The 13,794-nt window shown below is 41.2% G+C and overlaps 1 protein-coding gene across 2 annotated transcripts in view; it reads left to right on the forward strand.

Moving 5' to 3' along the window:
• The first annotated feature begins 9 nt into the window (after positions 1-9).
• Positions 10-13,794, forward strand: part of ZWILCH (zwilch kinetochore protein) — a 42,633-nt gene continuing 28,848 nt past the window's right edge. The window contains exons 1-4 of one of the 2 annotated variants that reach the window (XM_055536761.1): positions 10-310; positions 4,764-4,815; positions 8,801-8,896; positions 12,761-12,879. In XM_055536761.1, coding sequence (XP_055392736.1) covers positions 258-310; positions 4,764-4,815; positions 8,801-8,896; positions 12,761-12,879 — 320 coding nt within the window. In that variant the 5' untranslated portion in view covers positions 10-257. Of the gene's footprint in view, positions 311-346; positions 521-4,763; positions 4,816-8,800; positions 8,897-12,760; positions 12,880-13,794 lie in introns of those variants that run through there. The other variant, XM_055536762.1, reaches the window with a different exon arrangement.

A 13,794-nucleotide genomic window follows, 5' to 3' on the forward strand; every position in this document is an offset into this window, starting at 1 on the left:
GCCGTGGCCAACTCTCGCGAGACGAGTGTCTTTTCCCCTCAACCAGTATAATGTATTTTAACTTTTTCTTACGGAAAGGGGAAACTATTGGAACCAGAGAAACCGCTCTGTGCTATAAAACAATAGTTTAACTGTAGAATGGAGCCTGTTGGAGGGGGGTAAAAGTAGTCCCGGCAAGGAAGTCACGACCTCGTACGTCAGCGCCCGGCGCGCATTTCAGCTTGGCGGTTTCGGGTCTTCAGTCAAACTGGGGCGCGATGTGGTCGGGGGCTAACCGAGCTGCTGAGGAATTTTACGCTGGTCTTCTGCAGTGAGTTGTAGCCCCTAGTTTTGGCTTGGCTTTGGCCACAGCACTTCTCCCCTGGGGTATCTCGATCCCCGCCCCAAGCCTCTTGCCGCAGCCTTGGGGATTAGCGCCTTCCCACTTTCCACCGGCGCGAATTTGTAAATTGAGTCCGCTTTCCGGGGATCTGGGAGCATCAGAGAGGCCGGTTTTCTGCTCCATTGTGAGGTTGGCCCGGTAGGCCCTGTTGCTGATAGTCTCGTATAGAAGAAAACGTGTACTTTGTCGCCGACGGTGGATGGTGACGAATTTTACGAGAGGTGTATTATTCAATCTGATAATACACACACAACTTGTGATATGTTAGAGGCATCGAACAGGTTACAGGAAACTAGATGTTGATATCGTTCACCTGATATCGTTCGCCTTGCTGGTGTGAAACGTGTTTTATGGTTTATTCAAGATAATTTTTTGAGCAACAGTTACAGCGATAACGTGATGGTGTGTCTGCTCTTCAAGACACTTGTTTTACAGTGCCCTAGGACTTCGTTTTATTCGTATAGTGAAAGTGAAGTCGCTCAGTCGTGTCCGAGTCTTTGCGACTTCTATGGACTGTAGCCCACCAGGCTCCCCCATCCATGGAATTTTCTAGGCAAGAATATTGGAATGGGTTGTCATTTCCTACTCTAGGGCATCTTCCCGACCCAGGGATCCAACCCGGCTCTCCCGAGTTGCAGGCAGACTCTACCATCTGAGCCAACAGGGAATCCTCATATAGTGAAGTACTAGTAATAAAGTGGATTCCATCCAGTTCTGTATCCGACACAAAAATCTAATCCAGTAGTTCTCAAACTTGAGCGTGAATCAGAATCACCTGGCAAGTTGCCAAAACAGATTGCCGGGCCCACTTCCAGAATTTTTTATTTAGTGGGCCTGGGTGGAGTGTGATGAGATGGTTAGATAGCATCTCCGACTCAATGGACATGAATCTGAGCAAACTCTGGGAGATGTGAAGGACAGGGAAGCCTGTGTGCTTTAGTCCATGGTGTCACAAAGAGACAAGACTGAGGGACTGAACAACAGCAGGTTCTGGGTAGGGCTAAAGAGTTTTCCTTTCTAATCAATTTCAGGTGAAGCAGATGCTACTGGCCTGACACCACACTTTGATAACCAACTGCTGTAATCTAACCCCTTTTTCTAAATATCATACTTTTTCAATATTTGTCTTCATTGCTTTTTATCCTGCTTATAAAAGTGGTAATGCTTGTCAGTTTTTTCAACATTGTAGAAAGATCACTAGCTTCTTTTTTAGCATTTATTTATATTTGTTTATTTGGCTGCGCCAAATCTTAGTTGCAGCCCCTGAGATCTTCATTGCCACGTGTGGGATCTTTAGCTGCGGCTTGTGGGATCTAGTTCCCTGACCGGTTTGAAACCAGGCACCCCCTGCAGTGGGATCTGGGAGTTTTAGCCACTGGATCACCAGGGCAGTCCCTCACTAGCTTTTTCTTTTAAGGCAATGGCAACCCACTCCAGTACTTTTGCCTGGAGAATCCCATGGACAGAGGAGCCTGGTAGGCTGTAGTCCATGAGGTCACTAAGAGTCGGACGCGACTGAGCGACTTCACTTTCACTTTTCACTTTCATGCATTGGAGAAGGAAATGGCAACCCACGCCAGTGTTCTTGCCTGGAGAATCCCAGGGACGGGGGAGCCTGGTGGGCTGCTGTCTATGGGGGTCGCACAGAGTCGGACACGACTGAAGCGACTTAGTAGCAGCAGCAGCAACAATATGTTGGATAGCTTTCAGTATGACAGCCTGTCAATCTGTTTTTAATGGCTCTATAATATTTCATTGTTTGGCTATTTTATGTTTATTTAACCAGTCCCTTGTTGATAAATTTTATTTAGACTCTTTCATAATTCTTTCATAAGTGTTGGTATTTCTCTCCACTTTGAAGCATCAATTGTCTGTGTGTCTTCTCTTCAATCTCTCATATTACTTGTGTAGCCCCCTGCCTACTGGAAATTTCCAAATGAGACCTCAAACTCATTATCTGCGAAACTGAATCCATCTATTCCCTGCAGTGTGATAGTTTCCTGAATTCTGTCTCTGAGTTAAGAGTTCCAAGTCCAAGACTGTCATTTGGTTCTGTTTTCCGCCACCTCCATCCCATCTAGTCAGTCCCAGCTACCTTTGTTTTCTCTCCATCCTGACAGCTTTGTTTACCATCATCACTGTTTTAAGTACTACAAGTTATTCAGTTATTTTCTGGCCTCCAAGTTTATCTCTCCACATCAGGAGGTCAGGGAGATTTTCTCATATAAAATCTTGTAGTGAGCTCCTCTTAGCTTTCAGGATACAGACTAAGCCCTCTAGCAAAGTCCCTTCCTGTGCGCCACCACAGCATCCTGCGTCCCCTCTTTGAGGCTCATCACCCTGTATTGCAGTTGTTGGCTGCAGTCAAGACTGTGAGCCAGGAACTATGCATTTGTTTTATATCTTAGACATTTTGTAAGAATTGTTGACTTAAAAAATGCACAACCTAGATTTACTGTTACTCAGGGGCCTTACTGAGTAGTATAGCCTGGCAGTCAGCTTCAGATAGCTCTAAAGAACTGTTCCTAAAAGGTAAGGGACGAGCCAGAATATATAGGAGTTTTGCTGGGGGAAATAACAAACAAAAATGTAGTTGAACATCAAAAGTTGACTATTAATCCCAAGAACAGACATCTCAAGTTAATGATTATAGTGCTTTTCCACTTTGGGGAAGGTGCGGGAGTCTGGGCTCATTGAAATGACTCCTTTGGTGTGTATGTTAACTGTCTAGTCCTGAATTCTCCTCAGGGTGCACCAAAGTAGCTGCAGTGGCTGATGGCAAGCAGTATTGGTGTATCAGAAAGACAGGCAACACTTTTTTGTTCACAGAGTGCCTGCCCGTAAAACACATACTGATGAAATGATTATTGAATGACGGTTGAATGATCCTTGAGTTACGCATGCATAGAGATAAACTTTTCTCAGGGACTTACCATGCTGGTCCAGTGGTTAAGAATCCACCTTGCAATGCAGGGACATAGATTCAATCCCTGGTGGGGGAACTATGATCCCACATGTCTCTCGAGCTGCACACCTACTGAGCCCACGCACTCCAGACCCAGAGAGTCACAACTAGAGAGCCCACATGACCCAGTGAAAAATCTCATGTGACTCAACAAAGATCCTGTGTGCTGCAACTAAGACCTGATACAGCCAAATAAATAAATATAGGGAAAAAAGTCACAGCCTTGTCCAAAATGGCCACAGTGAATCAGTCACAGGCCTCATTTTTATTTTGGTGAGTTACAGAGTGAATCAAATAATGGCATCCTGAAACTATTCTGTTGGCTTCCTATAGGACTCTAAAGATTCTTTTCTCTTAGAATGTAGATCAAGCTGATGTACATTTTTAGTATCTTTATAGTTTACATGCTTTGGGATCAACTTTTTTAATATATATAATTTTACTTATTTATTTTTGGCTGTGCTAGGTCTTCGTTGCTGCTGGGGTTTTTCTCTAGATACGGTGAGCAGGGCTTCTCTGGTTGCGTGTGAAGGCTTCTCGCTGTGCTGACTTCTCTTGCTGCAGAGCACAGGCTCTAGGGCGCGTGCGCTTCAGTAGTGTCAGTTCCTGGGCTCTAGAGCCCAGGCTCAATGGCTGTAGTGCATGGGCTTAGTTGTCCCAAGGCATGTGTGATCTTCCCAGATCAGAGATTGAATCCACGTCCCCTGCATTTGCAGGTGGATTCTTTACCACTGAGCCACCAGGGAAGCCCTAGGATCAACTTTGTTCAATAAAATGATAATTACGATGTATCTTAACATTTTGTGCTTCCATTTTTTAAATGTTTTAGCGTTATCCAGTTTACTAATTTTTTGGTGTCAACTCATGAAAACAGGGAGGATAGCAATAGAAACTCAAGGCCTGGGACCCTTAAATAACTTCTCCATAATTACCCACTGATTTCAGTTATTTTTGCTTCCCAAAAGTCATGTAGTAAATTACATTTTAATAGTAATTGGTACTGTGTTTTAAAAGTTATACGAATAGAGGTGGGTGACCTAATTTCCTGCTGCCTCTGAGAAGCAGTTGTACCCAGTTTGGGGCAGCTCTCTATCTTTTTTCTCTGGCTATACTTAAGGACATGTGGGATCTTAGTTCTCCAACCAGGGATCAAACCTGTGCCCCCTGCATTGAAAGGACATAGTTTTAACTGCTGGACCACCAGGGAAGACCCAAGGGGCAGCTGTCTATTAATCTTTACCACATCTCTTTTTTTTCTTTCCTTATTAACCTAATGCTATTTTTCTGCTTCTCTTTTCCCAACTGTGCCTTAGTGCTGTCATGAGTATTCTGAATTTTGAATTTCTCTCAATAACTCCAGAGTTTAAATGACAAAATACTGTAGCTTTATTTTTCACATGTGTTTCTGCATTTTAGGGAATTTGATGAAAATAAAAAAGGAATCTGTCAAGACCCATTTATCTATGAGGTATGAACAATTTATTTGGTTTTTAAACAAGTCAGTCATCCTAAAATTGTTTTTAAAAGTTGAGTTTATCAAAGTTAATTTACATACATTAAATTTTACCCTTTTAGAGTACAGTTCTATGAATTTTTACAAATGTATTTAGTTGTATTACCACCTCCGTAATCAAGAACATTCCTATGATCTCCAAAAAATCTCATATTCCTTTATATTCAACCCTTTCCCCTGTTCCCTGGCAACTACTGACCTGTTTTACATCTGTTTTTTTGTGTGGCCTTTTCCAAATATCATATAAATAAAGCCATATGGTTTATACCTTTTCTGTCTGGCTTTTCTCAATACGTATAATGCATTTGTTTTCTGGTTTGTTTTTTTTTTCAATTGCCATGCCACACGGCATGTGGGATCTTAGTTCCCCAACCAGGAACTGAACCTTCACCCCTTGCATTAGAAGTGCAGACTTTTAGCTGCTGGAGTCCTGAGTATAATGCATTTGTGATTTGACTGTGTTGTTGTGTGTATCAGTAGTTCATCCCTTTTTATTGTTGAGTAATAGTCCATTGTATGAATGCAGTTTGGTTATCCATTCACCATTCAGACTGGATTGTTTCTGGTTTTTAATAGTTTTGAATAAAGCTGCTATAAACATTCGTGAATTTATTAAGCATCTAACATGCCAGTGTTCCATAGGTAAAACTTCCCATAGAACTTAATCCTCTAAAACAGTTAACAAACTAAAATAAATTATGTCTAAAAGACTAGCTGAGGATATCATTTATGACATCAGTGTCATAAATGATAGGGTTAATATCCATGTATATGAAATATATGAAAAGCTCTTAAAACCAATAAGGAATAAAGATAATCATAATAGATGAATAGGTAGAGGATAAAAATAAGTGTTGGAGAAGACTGTTGAGAGTCCCTTGGATTGCAAGGAGATCAAACCCGTTAATCCTAAAGGAAATCAGTCCTAAATATTCATTGGAAGGATTGATGTTGAAGCTGAAAGTCCAGTACTTTGGCCACATAATGCGAAGAGCTGTCTCACTGGAAAAAAACCCTGATGCTGGAAAAGACTGAGGGCAGGAGGAGAAGGTTGGATGGCATCACTGACTCAATGGACATGAGTTTGAACAAACTTCAGGAGATAGTGAAGGACAGGGAAGCCTGGCATGCTGCAGTCCATGGGGTTGCAAAGAGTCCATCGGACATAACTTAGTGACTGAACAACAACATTTCAATCCACAACAGTATTTGATCAAGAACGAAGTAGATATGAGGCTCCCCTGGTAGGTAGTTCAGTGGTTGAAAATCCACCTGCCAGTGTAGGGGTCACAGGTTTGATTCCTGACCTGGGAAGATCATACATGCCCTGGAGCAGTTAGACCTGCGGGCCACAACTGCTGAGCCCGAGCCTCCTAGAGCTTGTTCTCTGCACTGGGAGAAGCCACTGCAGTGAGAAGCCCACGCGCAGCACCGAAGACCTAGTGCAGCCAAAAATTATTAAACCAAAAGAGTTCAGTAGATCAGAGTAACAAAGCATCCTTTGCTCTCTGTACTTGGTGTCTAAATGCTTCGATTTCCAAACTAAGAAATTAAATAGGTTCGAGTAATGAGATAATTGTCAATAATAAGCATATTAGCAGCTGTTCACCATCATTAGTGATCAAATAAATGAAATTTATAAAATAACAAGATACTATTTTTTGCTAGGTGAAATGGTAAAAAGAATGTAAATAGTGTGTTGACGTAAAATGAGAATGTGAATATGTGAATATGACATTTGAAAGGCAATTTGACAGTATCAATGTGATTTTAGATACTCATCTTAAGAAATTAATTAAAGGGGAAGTTCCCTGTTGGTCCAGTGGTTAAGACTCCGAGCTTCTACTGCAGGGGGCATGGGTTCATCCCTGGTTGGAGGAGCTCCACATGTTGTGGGGTGCCGAGGAGGTAGTAATTAAAGAATATTCCTTATCAATTGTTTATTATAGCATATAATTTGAAAATGCACAAATGTTGAATAATACAGAAATAATTATGTGATGGTAGCTCCATGGTACTAGACAGCCTAAAAAAGTTTAATGGCATGGAAAGAAGTTCATGATATAAAACTGTTAGAATATTCTATTTATTTAGTAAGCAAAAATCTATTGCATTATCAAAATAATATATTTCTATTTAAGTAGGTTTATTTATATGTCTGGGAAAAGATTAGGCAAAATATACACCAATAAGACTAATATTAGTAATGACTACTCAGGCTATGTGGGTCAAGAAGCCATAGTCAGAACAAGACATGGAACAACTGACTGGTTCAGAATTGGGAAAGGGGTACATTTAGACTGTATACTGTCACCGTGCTTGTTTAACTTCTATGCAGAGTACATCATGCGAGATGACAGGCTGGATGAAATCACAAGCTGGGATCAAGATTGCTGAGAGAAATATCAGCAACCTCAGATGTGCAGATGATACCACTCTAATGCCTGAAAACAGAGGAACTGAAGAACCTCTTGATGACAGTGAAGAGGAGAGTGGAAAAGCTGGCTTGAAGCTCAACATTCAAAAATCTAAGGGACTTCCCTGGTCGTCAGTGGCAAAAACTCCTTGCTCCCAATGCATGGGACCTGGGTTCAATCCCTGGTCAGGGAACTAGGTCCCACATGCCATAACTAAAGATCAAAGATCCTGCATGCCACAACTAAGACCTGGCACAGCCAAAAAATAAAAAGTCTGAGATGATGTCATCCGGTCCCATCACTTCATGTTAAGTAGAGGGGGAAAAGTGGAAGCAGTGACAGATTTTATTTTTTGGGGTTACAAAATCACCAAGGACTGTGACTGTAGCCATGAAATTAAAAGATGCTTGCTCCTTGGAAGGAAAGCTGTGACAAACCTAGACAGTGTATTAAAAAGCAGACACGTCACTTTGCTGACAAAGATCCACATAGTCAAACTTACAAATTTTCCAGTAGTCATGTATGGACATGAGAGTTGGACCATAAAGAAGACTTGAGCGCCAAAAAATTGATGCTTCCTAACTGTGCTGAAGAAGACTCTTGGGCTGCGAGGAGATCAAACCTCAAGAAAAAGGACTTCAATCCTGAATATTCATTGGAAAGACTGTTGCTGAAGCTAAAGTTCCAGTACTTAGGCCATCTGATGTGAAGAGCTGACTCGCTGGGAAAGATTGAAGGCAAAAGGAGAAGGGAGCAGCAGAGGATGAGGTGGTTGGATAGCATCATCGACCTAGTGGACATGAATTTGAGCAAACTCTGGGAGGTCATGGAGGACAGAGGAGCCTGGTGTGCTGCAGTTTGTGGGGTGGCAAAGAGTTGGGCACAACTCAGGGACTGAACAACAACTCTGGTTAGTAGAATATAGATGAGTTTTATCTGTTAGCTATCTGTTTTCAAACTTTTCTACAATAAATGTTTATTGTAATTGGAATGAAGAAATACACAGTACCTATAAAGTGAAAAAGTTCTAAATTTCATGGAACAATCAGAAAAAATAATGTTTAGTAAAGAGCTAATTTTATGGTTCCTAACAGTAAATCCAGGATGATTAGGGGAAGAGGATGTCAGTGTGATCCTAATCAAAAGGCCTTACAAGGCAGGGTGCTCTCTAGGTGGGCCTTGAAGCATACAGATACAAAATATAAGAGCTAGATTTTGTTGTTGTTTTGACCACTCTAGGCTTGCAAGGATCTTAGTTCTCCAACCTGGGATTGAACCTATGCCCTCTGCAGTGAAAGCTTGGAGTCATAACCACTGGACTTCTAGGGAATTCCCCAGCTAGATTTTCTCAACGTGAAAAACAACATGGGCAAAGAAGAAATGAAATTGTATTTTTAAAACATTAGTCTTGTTCAAATTCTCTTTTTCAGTTACTTGCATAGAACTGGTGTTTATGTGTTTAAATATTTGTACATATATATGTGTATCTATAACATTGCTGGGCCTTAATCTGTTTTTAATAGGCTGATATTCAAGTGCAGTTGATCAGCAAAGGCCAACCAAACCCTTTGAAAAATATTCTACATGAAAATGAAACCATATTTATTGTGGAAAAAGTGGTAAGTACTGCTTGGGCTTTGTGGCTAATTCTTAACAGCCAGGTTTGGTTTCTGAGGGATAATCTCAAATGTACACATTTTCATGTCAGCGTATTAGTGTGGATTCTGACATCTTTTAGATAAGTAGAGTGCTGTCCAATAGATAATGTGAACCACATATGTAATTAAAAGCTTTCTAGTAGCCTCAAAACAAAAAGGTGAAATTAAATTTCATACTGCAAAATTTACTTTTTCTTTTGTTTAGTTGTGTGAATTTTAACACACTTATACAGTCTGGTAGTCATCACCATAATTAGAACACAAAACGGCTCCATCACCCCGAAAACTCCCTTGTGCTATCCCTTTACAATCATTCCTTCTTCTCCCTCACTGTAGCGTGGTCTTTTTAAGAGTGTCAGGAATGGAATCATATGAAAGTGTATAAACTTTTGAGTCTGGCGTCGTTCAGTGTAATAATGCCTTTGAGACTCATTCAAGTTGTATGGGAGAAGGCAATGGCACCCCACTCCAGTACTCTTGCCTGGAAAACCCCATGGACAGAGGAGCCTGGTAGGCTGCAGTCCATGGGGTCGCTAAGAGTCGGACGCGACTGAGCGACTTCAGTTTCACTTTTCACTTTCATGCATTGGAGGAGGAAATGGCAACCCAGTGTTCTTGCCTGGAGAATCCCAGGGACGGCGGGGCCTGGTGGGCTGCCGTCTATGGGGTCGCACAGAGTCAGACACGACTAAAGTGACTTAGCAGCAAGTTGTATGTGTTTAGTGGTTCTTTTAGTTGCTGATCCATCCCTGATCCAGAGAGCTAAATAAACAAGTAATATGATCATTTTTGTAGAAAGTCCTATGTGAGCACAAGTTTTCTTTACTGTAAATAGCTAGGAATAGGATTGCCAGGTCTGAATTTATATGTATAATTTTTTTTTAATCTAATGGTAATCATTTCAATAATTAATGTAAAAATAAAAATGAGATTTTAAGCTCTTTTTTTTCCATACTGCATCTTCAAAATTTGATATGGATATAACACTTAAGTCTCAATTTGGTTGGCCACATTTCAGGTGTTCAAAAGCCACATGTGACTGGTGGGTGGCTACTGTTAGACACAGCATAAGTCACTCTGACTCATGAATTTCTACTTTAATTTTCTCTTGTTAAATCTAACAAGAGGGACCTTCTTATTTTTTTCATCACTTTATAATTACGTCCTTACACCTTTGTGTTTTAAATAGGGGAACCGTTCTGGCCGAGCAGTAGCAGTGGTTTTGGTTGAGTGCTGATAATGCTGTCATTTTACACAGTTACTTTGGGCCCAGGACCCATTCTTTGGGTCTATCGTTTCTTGAAGTAGATAGAAACAGGATATAACAGGGGAAAGTGGACATTCCTTTAGAAGGAATGCCTCTGTTTGCTTTAGGACCTGCATGCTGTCTGGATGGGGATTGGGATGCATGAACAGAGAGCACTCTGTTTTACAAACTACATGAAAACTCCTTTCTGAGAAGGGGACTACTTTATTTGTTTTGTATTAGTGATGCTTATCTATGGTGGACAGATGCTTGGAAAATAATTATAAGTGAATTATGTGGCTGAATTTAGACTTATTATGAGGAGAGAAAAAATGTGTGTAGAGCAAAAGCTGAAAGATGAAAATGAGTTTCTAGGGAAAGGTAGAGGAACAGAGGAATTTGTGGAAATTGGTTGAGATACTAGTGAGAAAACAGCTTGGAGTTGTGAGGACTTACCTGGAGTTCAGTGAGGTCCTGGCATTTTTGAATGGGAAACAATTAAAATGGCCTTCATTTCTGCAAAGGTCAATAGAGCTTACAGCATGAGTTTTAGATGGATAATACTGAAAAGTAGAATGGAAGGGAAAATGACATTTCTTGGATACTTCTAGGAACTATTTGGAAACACAGGCCTAGAAGGGAATAAAATCTAGAATCTGGCAGAAGAAATTCAAAGTTGAGGATACATCTAGGTCAGATAACTATTAAGTATTCACTGCTCGAAGACCTTAGTGGACAAGAACTTGAGTTTTGAAGTCAGACTACCTAGATTCAGGGGCTTCCTTGATGGCTCAGTTGGTAAAGAATCCACCTGTAACACAGGAGACCCCAGTTCCATTCTTGGGTCAGGAAGATCTTCTGGAGAAGGGATAGGCTACCCACTCCAGTATTCTTGGACTTCCCCTGTGGCTCAGCTAGTAAAGAATTCGCCTGCAATGTGGGAGACCTGGGTTCGATCCCTAGCTTAGGTAGATCCCCTGGAGAAGGGAAAGGCTATCCACTCCAGTATTCTGGCCTATAGAATTCCAGGTATTGTATAGTCCATGGGATTGCAAAGAGCTGGACACAACTGAGCAACTTTCACTTTACCTAGATTCAAATGTGGGTTTTGCCGCTCAGCTGCTTATTCTATATAAGCTATTCAGACAGTCACTAGCTCAGTTTTCAGTCCATAAAATAGGGTTATTAATAGGATCTTTCTCAGGGTTTTTATGAAGAATAAAAGAAAGCTTGGAACAGTAGCTGGTACATAGTACATGCTCAGGAAATGTTATTTCGTTTAATTTTTGTTATTATTGTCAGTACTGAGCTATTTCACTACTTAAACATGTGGATATGAGAAACACAAATGAGAGCTGAGAGTCCTAAGAGGAATAGACTTAAGAAGTAAGGGCTGTGCATTAAAAAGAATGAAATAATGCTTTGCAACAACGTGGATGGACCTAGAGACTGTCATACTGAGCCCGAGACACTGACTTGGCTTGCACAGCTGCAGGGCTCTGCTGGCTGCTGGAAACCCTTAGGATATGTCTTCCTGAAAACTAACCAAAGTTGTTGCTGTTGTTTTAATTTTAAGAATTCTATTTGAATATCTTTCTAAAAGATAGGTTTCTTCCTTAATATAATACACCATTGACTCCTGAACAACACAGGTTTTGGGGTGCCCCACCATCTGTGTTGTTGAAAATCCTAGTGTAACTTTACAGTTGGCCCTCTGTATCTGTGGCTCTACATCCACAGATTCAACCAATCACGGACTGTGTAGTACTGCATTAAAAAAGTCCACATGTAAATGCACCTGCCTAGTCCAAACTTGTGTTGTTCAAGAGACAACTGTATTGGCATAGTATAGTTGAGTATATACTACTACCAGGGCAGGGAGGCCTGGCGTGCTGCAGTCCACGGGGCCGCAGGGAGGCCTGGCGTGCTGCAGTCCACGGGGCCGCAAAGAGTCGGACATGACTGAGCAACTGAACTGGGTTACTAGTGTAGTATAGTATCAGTACTAGTGTTATAGTATGCAGTTAATATTATAGTATAGTGAAATTGGAACAATATTAGAATTATAGTATTAGTACCAGTATTATAGTATAATATAGCATAGAATTACTATAATATAGCAAATCAATATAGTCTGGAACCATATACCCTATATTTCTGTAATAATGAGGTAATTAATGTCAGCTGCTGTAACAAATCCTGGAGACTTAGAAAATGAGTAGAAAGGGCTATGAACCTTCAAGTTTGGGGAATGACAAAATCAGGGAGTCTCCCATGGGTTTCCCTTGGTGTTTTGTATATAATTTTGTACATGGTAGAGCACTTCCTTTTCTGATGGTGTCATATACTTCCTTTATCAGTAGCAACGTAGATCAATATCTTCTTATTGGACAGTGGAAATACTTCTGATGAATGGTGAGATTTATTAGTACCCCACTGGTTTCTAGCTATGATTCTTGTCATAACCCAATCATTTTGCACTTCAGGATCTGGAAATCAGTACATTGTTCTAGCATAGTGAAGAGTTGACTTTACCGTAGTGTTCTCTTACCTGGTTAAATAATTAAATGTTTTTAAAGCCTTTAGAAAAGGAAGAACCAAGTCCTATTGAAGAGCTACAGTCTGAAGACACTGCTATTTCTGATCTCTCTACTGGTGAAAATGTTGGCCTGCTTGCTTTACCAATTGGGAGAGCCAGGTAAGTTTTTCTTACCATAGGGGTGGAGGGTAGGATTTAAACTCACCAGGCAGGCTACGGTCCATTGAGTTGCAAAAGAGTCAAACACAATTTGGCAACTAAACAACAAGAAATTGTTATAAACATTGGGAAAACATAGGTATTTAGCCCAGATCCCTCTCTTTCTCCTTCCCCACCTGCTTGATGGATATACTTAATGCTCTAAGGATAGTTCTAAATACTTGACTGTCCCATGGGTAACTCAAGTGTGACTAAGGTGACTACCGTGATCTGCCTTTTCTCCATCTCCTACTGTTTAATGTTGTTGCTTCGTAATTGTTTTCCTTACTTCTAATCTGGTTCCTTGCCAATCTTTTTTCCTCACTCCTGCCAGAGCGGTTTTATGAAAGCCTGATTGTGTTGCTTCCATGTTTAAAAAGCCTTCCATGGTCCTTTTGCCTCGTGATAAAATCCAGATTCCTTCTGAGTGACACATAGGACACAAAGGAACCTTCAACCTCCAGTCCAGTGCCCAGCAGGGATTTGGAAATACGTGGGGTACTTTTTGATTGTCACTATGACTCAGGGGCGCTGTTGGCCTGAGCCGTGGATGGTAAATGTTAGGCAATGCCTGGGGCTCTCCTGTCCAATGATGAAGTATCCCACCCGCATGCCAGAAGTGCCCCTGTTGGAATCCCTACTGCCTCTGTCTGCTTAGCCAGCTTCACTACCCTCCCCCCTCCTACCATATGACTTTCCGTCTGCCTGGTCTCCCTCAACTCCAAAGCCAAAAGTATTTGCTATCAGGGAGTCCTGGAGGATCTGGTCATATATGTAATATTAGAGAATAAGGGGTCTTCCCTGGTGGTCCAGAGGTTAGGACTTCGCCTTCCAACGCAGCACGGGTGCGGGTTCAATCCCTGGTCGGGGAGCTAA

The sequence above is a fragment of the Bubalus kerabau genome, chromosome 10 (genome assembly GCF_029407905.1).
Source record: "Bubalus kerabau isolate K-KA32 ecotype Philippines breed swamp buffalo chromosome 10, PCC_UOA_SB_1v2, whole genome shotgun sequence".
In the NCBI taxonomy this organism is placed as follows: Eukaryota; Metazoa; Chordata; class Mammalia; order Artiodactyla; family Bovidae; genus Bubalus; species Bubalus kerabau.